Raw genomic sequence first — 13,079 nt, 5'->3', positions numbered from 1 at the left:
CTCTTTGGTTTTTCCAGTATTTAAAACTAGGCTGTTTTCCTAGGTCTCTTCTCCAGTGCTTGCTATTGACCTTCTTTTTCTCTTTGTTGGACCAGCAGCAGGGAACAAGTAGATATGTGGCCCTCTTCTTTTTCTCTCCCTAATGCACTATTGGGAGATGCCATATGAGTGATTTGCCTTTGGGCTAGAGCAGCTATGTTCAACCTGCAGCCCATGGGCTGCATGTGGTACTGGATAGCTAGTAATGTGACTCCAGAGCATCATAAACTTTCAACATTATTATATAATTTATATACATTAATCATATGTTTTGTATTGAAGGGATTTTATTGTGCTTATGATTTTAGTATGTTTAAGTTTGACATTAGCATTTATTTTATGTATAGTAACCATTTTATATTGATACTTATAGTGTTATCATGTAATCATTGTTTTGTTATTTTGTAATCATTATTTTGTAGTTAATTGCTTGATCAGATGCTTTATATATATATTGGAAAAGTAAGGGCTTCATGCTTTAGGTATTGGTGATTGCTTATATGAAAAGAGCACAGTAAGGGGAGGGGGAAAGGAGTTACGGATGGAGCCTGGGTTGCTGTGTATGAGTCATCATCTAGGAATTGTTTTTTTGTGCCATCTTATGCCTAGTACCAAGACCTGATCTCTTTATTCTGAAAAGGTATAAAAGGTGGAAAACATCTTTTCTGGTTGTTGCCTTCATCTCTCTACCAGCCACGAAGAGAAATGGGGTCACCCAACTCTGTTTTGATCAAAATAAAAGTTGTTTGCTTGCTGAAACCTCGGCTCAGGAGTTTCTTTGGCTCTTTTAAATTCCCTGAGTAATGCTGGGGCAATTGTGAGGTTAAGTGGAAAACCTTACAGTATGTAGTGCAAGATAATTCCTTTTCACTCAGTGCAGCCAAGGCAAGCCAAATAGATGGACACCTATGGGCAAGAGCAGTGTTTCTCAAACTGTGGTCTGGGGAGCCCTGGGGCTCCGCAATGTCACAGGGGGTCCATGAAGACTTGAAGAAATAATATGATTTAAATCTTGAGTTAAGTCTTGATGGTCCACGGCCACAAAAGGTATTTAAAGGGAGTCCATGATGAAGAAAAGGTTGAGAACCACTACACTAGAGAGTTCTATTTTTATCCCTGTCTTTTTTTTTTTTTAATGTTATGGTATTTTATATGCTTGAACTTCAAGTCTATAGAATTTGAAAACCAAAAATAGCATAGTTTTCTTTATCTTTTGCTCATGTTTTTGTTTTTGACAGTTTCCATGATTTGATGAAGCACTATCAAATGTATTCCAGACTGGGAAATGGCAGCATTCATCCACCAGTTCAATTAGAAAACTAATTTATCCAAATAGAGGTAGACTGCAACATTTTTTTATTGTTAAAATGTATTTTAAAGAGGAGCTAAACAATGACAACTTAGTACCAATAGAAGAGAATATATATAGCCCAAGGTTGAATTGTGAACTCCTTGGTGCTCTCTGAGCTTGGGATTTTTTTTCCTGCAGACATTTCATTTCCCAACTAGGCAACATCTTCAGTACTAGAAGGAAGAAAAGTTTGTTCTCTGTTAATGTATGGTAGATTGCCCTTTCAATGTTAATGGGAATATTGTTTTCTTCTTGGTAGTTCCTTGATTAGGCTATTGTTCGTTGATTGATTGATTGTCTAATTTGGTAGGTCCTTGATTAAGGAATTGTTAATCCTGAGTATTAATACCAGACAAATAATCAGTCACTAAACAATATCCTAAATAACCAAGCTCAAGGAACGTTAAGGACTCCACAATCTCTTTATGATAAGGCAAATACGCTACAGCTTTCTTTTCTTAAAAATTATTCAAAACTAGGTGATCAAATGTTATCTGATTCCTCTTTCCTGGATTTAACTAGCCAACGACATTAGATGATTTCATTGATAGTATTTATGTTTTGCGTGTAATTTACGTTGTTGCCAAATGATGAGAGGTATGCATAAACATTTAATGGATTTAGGAAATTTGGGGGTAAGTTGGATTAGGGAAGTTTAGGAGAAAGGGAAATTTTTCAATAACATACACTGCCATCAGCATATAACAGATCTTCCTGTTACTCCCTACAGCCAACAATGTAGTCCAAACAACAAGGAAATGCCATGCACTCTCCCAGTTATTACCAACTGAGAAGCTTATTAACATTGAGAGAAGTTTACCCTATTTTGCTAAAACTTTATCTACTTGTGCAGCCTATTCCCTTAAAACTACCGTTGTTTGATACTCTAGCAAGCAGAATAAGTATGAAAAACACTGTTATTTTAAAAAGAAGAAGATTTGAGATAAAGATTAAATAGAATGTAAATACAGTAGTTTATCAGGACAAAGTTGAGCAGCCTTTTCCAGTCACATTTATAGATTCATGAACAGAATACCCAGCTGGGACAGCAGTCTTTGAGAATTGGTTCACATATCTGGAATTTGGCTGGATTGCAAACAGTATGTTCAGATTAACATGTTTTTCCTTCCACATATCAAGAAGCTGAAGAAATGGAATGATTCAGTACTAAATTTTGAACAAACCAGTAACTTGTAAAGTTGAAGAATTTACAGAAATTTTCTCTTTTAAATATATGTATTATACTGTAATTTTACATGAATGTACATATATGTTAAAGGCTAAGCCTTCTCTTGAAGTATTTATGGTTGCGGGCTAACATAATGTAATGGATCTTAACCCAAGGTTGTTTAAATCAGAATAATGTGCCATGAAAATCAGTTTTACAAATCCTGTTTTATCTTAGCTAATTCTATATTCTTGGTATATTGTTTCCTTTTGGTAAATTATTTTTTACTAAATTAGCAGATGTATGAGAATAGTATAAACAAATATAAACACAATATTATATCTCCTTCAACTGTAGTTGAAAAATAAATCAGGCTCTTGTAAATGTCATTTATATAAAACATTTATATCAAGAAAACAATAGCTTTAGCAATAATCTTGCTAAATTGAAGGTTTGTAAATTATTGAAGCTTTTTCTGAATTATTGATATGTGGATTTCCAATTAATTAACCTCTGTTTCTACTTTTAGTGCATATATATTATAGTCATTTCCCCAGTAATAACATACGGCATCTTTAAGAGTCATCCAACCACTATTTTGCCAAAATAATAGTGTTGAGAACAGACATGATCCCATTTAGTGATGGCTGGATATGAAGATGCTATAAGCCATTAGTGAGAAAATGCCCAAAAAGTGTTCTCTGATGTTAGTGCATTAATATTAGTCTTTAGCACTGCAGTCATTCTATTTTAACTTCTAGCAATTATTTCCCATTTACCTTAATGCTGAATTAATTTAGAGCCTCAGTTTTCCACAATTGTTCCACTTGTAATCTTTTAGACTCTAAGTGTAAGCTTACCTAACACTTACTTCTGCAAAAAGTCAGAGCACTTACATAGCATAATTGCAAAACTTTATAATTTGCTTCAATTTAAATATTGGATTGACTGTTGGTTAAGTATAAAAATAAAATAAACAATGGATTTGGGAAGTCAATATTATGACAGAACATTCTTTTATTTAGTTTCCTTTTTAGTCTTTCTACATGTATATTTTTCATGCTCGTAATTTATTTAATAGATGTTTTATAACTGCTCACCTGCAAATAAAGGTTCTTGAATTCAAATTTAAACTATATTTATGAAACCTTTGTACCATCTTTTGTATGAATCCGTTATACCATACCCAGATTTATTATTAGAAGATTTATTATTAGAAGATACCACATTTTTTTCCATGATACAATTCAGTTTTGTCTAACCAACTTTTCTTGGTACTGTATTTGGAAAGAGACTAACTATGGACTGCATTGTGAATACCTGTCGATACAGACACTCTTTTGCTCTTCCCCCTTTTTGCCCTAGCCCATTTAAAAGTGTGATGCCAGCTGAAATGTTGGGCAATGGGATGATGAATATATGGACTTTCAGAGATAAAATTACATAATTGAGACATTAAAGTTGATCCCTTTTATTATACCTCCTCTTCAAAGGTAATAAAAGAATAGAAGTCTTATGAAAATGCTTGGATCAGAACGTGGTGTGGTAGAGGAATGGCTATCAGAATTCAAGGTGAGAATTTTAAAAGGTGAATATGCTTTAATAACTTTTATGTTTGGCTGCTAGATCTGAAGAAATTTTGTGTGATATCACTGCCTCAATGACTCTCCCCCCATTTCTTCCTTTGCAATAGCTTGCTGAGGATTTATAGACAGGTTTTCTTTCCTAGCTTGCAGTGGTGGTCCAGAGTACATATAACACTAAGCCAAAATATGGATTGTTTGTTTTTGCTTTTTGCTTAGTGTGATGTATGAATCTCATCAACGTTAATTTAGGCCACTATAGCTTGTTCAATGAACCATGATAAGAAAATTCAAACCAATCTTGATATGAAACATGTTCTTCTTGCTTCTTTTTTTCCCCTTAGGCATTACCTGAAATGCAGATTTCCAATTATGCAGCAACACTTCATCGGAAGAAAATATTAGTGCCAGCTCTTTATAAAGTTATTCAAGATCCAAATAATGAGGTATGAAACAATCAAATCACTGTTTAAAAAGGCAACAATATGTACATTAATACAGTTCATATAGGAACTCTTTGTTTCTTTTTAACAAATTAGTGTAAATAACAGTTTGCTTCCATCTATTCTCTGTTGTTCTATTTCATTTGTCTTCACTAGGAGAATGTCTTCAAGTTAAACACTGTATATTTGAAATATTTAATTGCACTCAAATTTGCTGCTTGAATAAGATGGAGTAAAATATTAAACTTTGCATTGTAGAAAGTTTGTTGCAGATGGGACTATTGTGCTGGAGGTGATTATTAAATATTCTGGATCTTTGAGAGCAGAGCTGAGCAACAAATGCTTGACAGCTAACCGCATGACAATTGCAGTGGAGCCATCAGAGTTAGTAGTTGTTAAACATTTACCAGTTTGCTGCTGTCAGGAACAAAGACTTTACTTGTATGTCCAGGATAAATAAGAATGATTATCTTTGGTTTCTTAGTTGGTTATTTGAAAGAGAGCCTACGGGGTAAAGAGTTTAGGGTTGTGAAGTAGGATCAGAAAGTTCCAGATTTCTAATCCATGCTAAGCAATGGAAACTCACTGCATGTTTAGCTAGTTGCGCTCTCTCAACCCAAGCTATTCCAGAAGTGAGCTATGCCATCTTGAGCTCCTGGGGGAAAGGTAAGATAAAATAAGAAACTTGATAGGTAGATTATTAAAAGGAATATACTTTTGTGTTTGTAAGTGTTAAATAGAATATGAACCAAGAGTTTAAATATTCTTTCCAAGGGATGTTTGGAAATAAGAAAGAAAAATGATATGATTGGATGGAAATTTGTCATTAGATTATGGAACCTGCAAGAATATTATTTCAGAATAGCAGTGGAAAATATGCTCATGGTCTTTGGGCTGTTTTTAAAGGCAAAATGCAACTTCCCCTTCCTAATCATGTTTTTCTGATGCTTGGAAAAATAAAGTGTAATTCTCTTGGTCAAGGATTCTCAAAGAGTCAAGGATGACCTCTTGGGTGTTGTGGTACAACTTGGGAAGCAGGAGGTCTCATTCCTGTGCTGCCTGGATGCATGTAGTCCCGATTGAGCTTCTGGTCCCGGACCAGGCCATGTGCAGGATTCAGGTCCTGGGGCTCTGCTTTTGCTCCTAGCAGACTTAACCATCTATATGAAGTGTCCAAGGCAATCTGCCAATGATTGTCTAGCCTCTTCTTGCTGTTCTATTTCCAAGGCTGTTTCTTTCTGGATTTTTTCCCGGTGGGCATCACTGGGTCATTAGCATCCCAGATATCCTATTGGCGCATTGGCCTGTCTCCTTTCATAAAGCATTATCTTCCTGTGAGAAATAGAAGAGATGGAGTACCCAAGCTGCCTGGAGTAGGAATATAAATTATAAAATTACATGAGCCAAGTTCTTAAGAGTTCATGTGTTGCTCATAGGAATCCTTTACTCTAAGAAGTTAAACTTTTCTACAGCAGTCTTATGCCAATCTGCTCTTTGCTCCATTGCTTTTTGGTTGCATGGTTGACCCGACTTCTATGTTAAAACACTTTTGAACATGCGACTTTGAAAGCAGACTTTTAAAATCCCGTTTAGTTTTTAAAATGAACTTAGTGTTGTATTGTTCTGTTTTATTGTATTTCTTAAGAAATTAAATGTGTGTGTTGTAATCTGCTAGAATCTCTATAAGGTTGGAAGAAAGAAACACAATGTAAGTACAGTCAGAAATAAAAATAGATGTATTAGAAAAAATGGTTTTCAGTCTATTTCCTTTTTTATCAGGCTTTTTAAAGTGATTTTATAAAATAACCTGGTAAAAACAATTTAATGAACAATTTATTTGATAAAATACAAAATGTTAAGAAGTAATAAAGGGTCAAAATCTTTTCTGACAAAACTGTAGGCCAGGGATGACGAACCTATGACAAGGGTGCCAGAGGTGGCACTCGGAGTCCACTCTGTGGGCACACATGCCGTTGCCCCAGCCTCGCCTTCCCCCGTGACCCCCTCACCAGCAGCCCCCCTGAAGGAGAGTCGCCCCCAAGCGTGGCCCACGTGGAGCAGTGCAGCCAAGGACATGGCAGCCAGGCAGTGTAGACAAGACTCTGCCCTCATGCCCCATCACACATAGTTGATGCCTGGTGCTGGCAGAGGGCGTGGCTGCCATAGCAGTGCTGGGCTGCCTGGGCGATCTGTGGCGGGTCCTGGAGGCGGTGAGTGGCCCTTCAGGCAGGCGGGGGTGGGGGCGGAGCAGGGGTGGAGCAGGAGCGGGGCCAGTTTTGGGGCACTCGGTCTCTAAAAGGTTTGCCATCACTGCTGTAGGCTATGTGTTCTACTAGGCAATTGTGAAGAGTAGGACGAAGGGATACAATTGCATCTTGAGGCTGGTAACTAAATGATCAGGAAATACAATACTGTATCTGTTTTGAATGAGTCGGATAAATTGCATCTCAGAGTATAAAAGAAACTTGGTAGTGTTCCAGCTAAGTATCGTATATCGTCTTTGAGAAATTCTGGCAGATCAATAAAGTGCCAGACAACTGGAAGAGAACTTTTCCCTCCCTATTTTCTATTTTTTTGTCTATTTCAGGATTCCAGTTCTTACAAATTAGTTAATCAGACATTAACTAGTTGTCTAGTTAAGATGTTATAGTACATCTTTATGATGTACTATAGGAATATTCTATAGTACATCATAAAGCAATATATCTCTAAATACTTTGAAAACAATGCAGTTTTAATTGGAAGTCAGCAGATATTTTTTTTCAAAAAGTTCTATTAAATTAACACTTCATTTTTATTGGATAACTTCTTTACTAAATGGTGGGAATATATGGATATCTTAATTCCAGTTAATAATAATATATTAAAGTATCCCTTAACATTCAGATCAATAATCTAATTAAATTTAGGTTAAACATGGCATTAACAGTAAGCTAGCTCAAAAACATACATAACTAGTTCAAAAAGTGTATCCAAAAAAGGTTGATCAACACTTCTTCAGCAAACTAGGTGGGAAATATTAAATGAGATTCCTCAAAGTTTGCTGGGTTTGACACTCTTATTTTTTAACTTGACTAAAGAGGTGGAGAGAATGCTTATTGGGTTGGTTGATGACACAAAATTGGATGAGTTAGCTGAAAACAAGAACTTTTGTTTAGTTTTTTTTATTATATAATCATTGACAGTGTACAAGAAACAAAATTCAGACTACTTGTGATGATTCAGACAAGTAAGCTGAAGAGACTGAAATTTAACACAGACAGATGCAGAGTTCTTTAATCAATGGGGATACCTGGGTTGATAATGATAAACTATACTGGCAGAAGCAAACTATATAAAAGGTATAATCAGAGTCTGTCAGGTCCAAAGCCAAAAATGACACAGTGAAATCCAATCGAGTCAGTCCTTTATTACGTATATCTAATGGACAGAGTCTTGCCAAACTAAAGCTATAACCTGCTAAACCTACTAGATATATCCTGAGAGATTCTAAGGTATGGTTATCCTGAAAGTCTCCCCTCCTTCCCCATCCAATTGGGAATATGCAGTCTCTAATCTGGTCCTCTCTTTAATGATATTTACTCCCTTTTTCCTGGGAAAGCTCTATGTTGCCAAAACTCCTATTCACTGATCCTCCGTGTGCACATTGCATCACAGAGTCAGAGACTACAGTGTAGCATAGCTGTAAAAGAAAGGAAAATACAATTTTAGACCGCTTCAATAGAAGTATAGTTTCAAAAGCACTGAAAACAATGGTTCCATTGGCCAGATCTTGCTTTGATACTATGATCAGTCCTATCTACACTTTTAGGCATACTGGAAGAGGTCAGAAAAAGGGATGATGATGATAATGGACCAGAAATTAAGTCTTGTAAGTGAGATTGAGGGAAATGCTATGTTTAGCTTTGAGAAGACAAGACATGAGGTTATAGGATATATTAGAATAGTTCAGATACCTGAAAGAATGTATTGCAGTAGTTGTCAGAATCTGTCACTTCATAGTTGAAGACATCAAATGAAAGACTTCATAAAAGTTCGTTTGAGGTGAAAGTTTGGCAAAAACAAGCTCAGTATAAGAGCAGTTCAACAGTGGAATCACTTACTAAGATGGTTGGTAGACCATCTTTCATTAGATATGCTCAGGAGAAAACTACATGGCTCTCTATGTTGGGATGCTTTAATTTAGATTTCTGATGGTTCAATTTGATGTCCTAAATGATCATTTCCATCTCTATGATTCTTTTGGCAACGTGCCATTATTAACATTGATCAACATCAGTGAATAAACCACAACAATCATGATTTGTCTCCTCCAGTTTCTGGAACCTGTCTGCCACCAACTCTTTGAACTTTATCGTAGTTCTGAGGTTCGTCTCAAAAGGTTCACCTTACAGTTCTTGCCAGAACTCATCTGGGTTTATTTGCGTCTTACTGTCAGCAAAGATAGGCAGAGCAATGGTTGCATCGAAGCCCTACTTCTAGGAATTTACAACTTGGTAAGTAGGACTACAATGAAAATGCACTGACCTTCTGAACTGATGCAGCTCAAAATGTGGACAAGCCGTAGGCTAGTCAGCATAACTAAAATCACATACTCACTATTTGACAGCAGCCTACAAAATACAGAGTATAAATTCTTGTTGATTTTCAGCATTAAGCAAAACAGGAAGATGATTAGGCTAGGCTTCAGACTTTTCAGGAGTAAAATAAAACTGAACCTTCCTTCGAGCATTACCCCATGAAAATCCCAGGCCTTTCTTTGCATGATGTCTTCTTCAGAAAGGCCTATTTGTCTCTCTGTGATCATTTTTGATATCTCACGGACAGTTTTCTTTTCTGACTTGCCAGACTGGTTGTTCTGATGAGGTTCCAAAGAAACTGTTTGTTAACTTACCAATTTTTGCATGTGATTTGCATGTTAATTTTCCTGTAAGTTACCTTATTTATTTTTTTAAATATAAAGACAGAATAAAGTTCTTGAATAAATGAAATAACACAGAGTTTGCAAGGGTTTTGAGCAAAGGCAAAAAGGGTCTTGCCAATGAAGATGTGGAAAGCCCACTGCTCTACAAATTGTAGCCTGGTCTGTCGCTGAAACAAAATCTTCATCTTCCATTAAAAGATTATTCTCTTACTTTGTGAATGTTTATTTTGCTGGCTTTAAGATGACATAATTATATATATTAACTTACCTTTCCAAATGTTTTTATATTACTATAGGAAATTGCTGACAAAGATGGGAATAATAAAATTTTATCTTTTACTATCCCTTCCTTATCAAAACCTTCAATTTACCATGAGGTAAGAATACAATCATATTCTTAGACTTCTGATAAGAAAGTAGGTTGAGTGTAACAGTTGTTTCTAAGAGAAAGCTGTCAGCTGATATTAAATTGGACTTTCTAAACTGTGTACAATAATTAGACCTTCCTTCTTGTTAGACTTTATTTGTGGTGTCTTGAAATTATGCCTAAATAATATTGTCACTATTTTATAATCCCTAAGCCCTCTACAATTGGATCCATGGCTTTGACTGAGGGAGCCCTGTGTCAGCATGACCTCATCAGAGTCGTTTATAGTGACCTTCATCCTCAAAGAGAAACATTCACTGCACAAAACAGGTAAGCGACCGATAACAGTCCAAATATCTTAAAAGAAAAATGTTTCTTGACTTCGAAGTATGAGATAGTTGAATAGAGCAGGAAATATTTGCTTTGTCTATTGGGTAGAGTCTAACAGGTGCCTTCCAAACTCTTTAATAACCTGAATTTATAGGCACTTTTGAAATACAGATAGTCCTCGACTTACGAGGGCAGTTGAGCCCAACATTTCTGTTGTTCAGCAAGATATTTGTTAAATGAGTTTGCCCCATTTTACAACCTTCCTTGCCACAGTTATTAAGTGAATTACTGCAGTTGTTAAGTTAGTAGCAAGATTAATAAGTTAATCTGGCTTCTTCATTGACTTTGCTTGTCAGGCGGTCACAAAAGGTGATCACATGACCCTGGGACACTGACCATCATAGATATGAACCAGTTGCCAAGTGCCTGAATTTTGATCACATGATCACAGTGATGTTGCAAAGGTTGTAAGTGTGAAAAATGGTATCTGAATATTCAAATATTGTACAGGGTTTCGACTTGTTCTCAGTTGTTTTGGAAGATAAGACTACAATTAATGGCATGGAACTTTAACGATGTAGATTCAGATTAGACATCGTGAGAGTGAGAAGCTGTAAGTCAGTGGAATAGGTTAAAAAATGGAATGGTTTCTTCTCCTTCACTGGAGGTTTCAAACGGAGGTGGATGATATAGGGATGATACAGTGAATCCTGCAATGTACAGGGATTGACTTGATGCCATCTTAGGTCCCTTTCAATTCTATGGTTCTGTGTTAATAAAATAATTAGCTGGGAAACCCTGTGAGGTTATGCTTTCTCTGGTCTACCTCAGTGCTTTACTTCCAAGCTGAGAGAAAGTCATCCAAGATATTTTTATTTTGTCTTAGAGTAAGTGATGGTAAGTCTTTCCTCTCCACCAGATACCACCTGGGCCATGCACTTATCACTTGAGTTGTAGAGAGAATAGCTATTTCATCAGCATAGGCAAACTGAGATTAAATTATGCCCATTTTGGGCATAAGAAATTCAGTGAAATATACAGCTGTGCTTCCTTCTGTTTTGACAAAAAGAGACAATCAAAGTGCATCTGATTTGCATTAATGTTTTCATGTAATTTCATGAACAGAAGCAGTAATCTTTGATCAGTGAAGAACTCTGTCAGGTTCACCCAAAGTCTATGCCCAGAGATTGAATCAAATGAAGAAAGACGGTGTATAGAGCCCCTCTTGGCTGAGTCATTATTTTGTCATTAAGTGCTGCATCAGTATACAGTGATTGAATGTGGATTGTCCTAAACTATGTCCTGATTGTTTATCAGCCAAAGCCTACTTCTGGAACAACCAGTCCAGCAACTTCAAGTCCAGGTTGTGGACTTGAAGTCCACTTGTGTCTAGTGTCAAGCAAGAACATCTGATGTAAACAATGCCTCAAAGTTCTTTGAAGAGTTTCTTCCTTCGGAACCATGACATCCAGTTTGCTAACTATACCTAAGAGACTAAATGACTGACAGTTACTAGTTATAATCCTGATTTGGGGGGTTTGACAAGCATGATTGATATGACTGAATAAGGCAGTGTCAAGATTTATCTTTAATAGGCACCTATTCTAGACCAAGCAAACCAATAGAGATTAAGTTGCAGTAGTTTACTTCATGAAATTGGAAATTTAGCAGCATGGCAGTCCGCATATGTGGGGCACACTTACCTTCAAAGTCCACAAGCACACAGAAGCTTGCCTGCAATCATTCCAATTCCCAGATAGTGAGCAAATCACACTCTGCTATGTTCATAGGGAAGGTCTGAGGTCAAAATATTAGCATTTCAGAATGCAAGACTTTTGAGGCATAAGCACAAGGAGCCCAGGTTGGATTTGTTGCTCCCAATAGAGGTTTGCTAACTAGCAATCACTCTTATGTAACTTGGAATCCTCATTTTCTAATCATTACACAGCTGTTCCTGATGAGTGCCAGCAGAGCCTCAGATGTTTGTTTGCCAGTTCCCAGTGATAACATTTATTTGGCACATCTGGAGCAGACACCTTGCCAGTCTTCCAAGGCTGAGTCTACTGTGACTCTCAGTAGAGCTCCAATTCCATCCTGCTGCCTTCCTCGGTTGAAAATATTTTTGTGGTTGGATATTTAATTGTTCTGTTGTATCTTCCAAGACTACTGTATCAAATCCAAATGAAGTGAACTCAAAAGAGAACTACTTTGTTACTTTATTAAACCCGTCAGTAAGAATGGTTTTGCAATAGAATATTAACTATTTCAATCTGTTTCATTTTGTCTCTCTAGGTTTGAAGTGCTGAGCTTTCTTATGCTGTGCTATAATTCTGCTATTGTCTATATGCCTGCCTCTTCCTATCAGTCGCTTTGCAAGATGGGTTCTAGGTAAGAATGATGCACTTGGTGTGGTTGAGGGGAATGTTTTTCATTGGGTTTTTTTAAATGTTATGAAAAGAAAAAAGGTTTTATACACCCGTGAGACAATATTTGAATATTGATTATTTGCCATAATTTGTCCCTGCTTTTTTTATTTGCATATGTAAATGTAGTGATTTGCTTTATTACAGATGTAGAAACTTAGATTCTTCACATTGTCTCCATTAAATTAGATAAAGAAAAATTAAATTTTCCTAATTTACTGTAGGAAGAAAAAGGATCATGGCTTCTCCTGTGTGTGGAATGGAGCTGGGTTTTATGGAATGGAGCTGGGTTTTATGGATGTCATTGAGATGTAGTAGTGGAGGGTAACTTATAAAACATACTTTTCAAAACATGATGCCAAATAACAAAACATGGATCATGATCATGATGCAAGCTGTGTCCTTTTGTATTAGTGCCACAACAGTGCAGATACATATGTATAAGATAGTG

General features: G+C 36.3%; 1 protein-coding gene across 11 annotated transcripts in view; it reads left to right on the top strand.

Moving 5' to 3' along the window:
* FAM126B (family with sequence similarity 126 member B) overlaps window positions 1–13,079 on the top strand; it is a 51,674-nt gene that overhangs the window by 21,641 nt on the left and 16,954 nt on the right. For 10 of the 11 annotated variants that reach the window (XR_005557971.1, XM_039353937.1, XM_039353991.1 and 7 more), the window contains 7 exons: window positions 1,278–1,377; window positions 4,052–4,130; window positions 4,486–4,587; window positions 8,901–9,080; window positions 9,805–9,885; window positions 10,090–10,205; window positions 12,498–12,593. Coding sequence is in view for 10 of the 11 variants with exons in the window: in XM_039353937.1 (XP_039209871.1) it covers window positions 4,074–4,130; window positions 4,486–4,587; window positions 8,901–9,080; window positions 9,805–9,885; window positions 10,090–10,205; window positions 12,498–12,593 (632 nt within the window). In the remaining variant the exon portion in view is untranslated. The remainder of the gene's footprint in view (window positions 1–1,277; window positions 1,378–4,051; window positions 4,131–4,485; window positions 4,588–8,900; window positions 9,081–9,804; window positions 9,886–10,089; window positions 10,206–12,497; window positions 12,594–13,079) is intronic. The other variant, XM_039354000.1, reaches the window with a different exon arrangement.

This window comes from Crotalus tigris, unplaced genomic scaffold (assembly GCF_016545835.1).
Source record: "Crotalus tigris isolate CLP2741 ecotype Arizona unplaced genomic scaffold, ASM1654583v1 scf7180000017568.12009008, whole genome shotgun sequence".
NCBI classification, from domain to species: domain Eukaryota; kingdom Metazoa; phylum Chordata; class Lepidosauria; order Squamata; family Viperidae; genus Crotalus; species Crotalus tigris.
The sequence above is the reverse complement of the archived record's forward strand: the minus strand, read 5'-3'. Positions and strand labels throughout refer to the sequence as shown.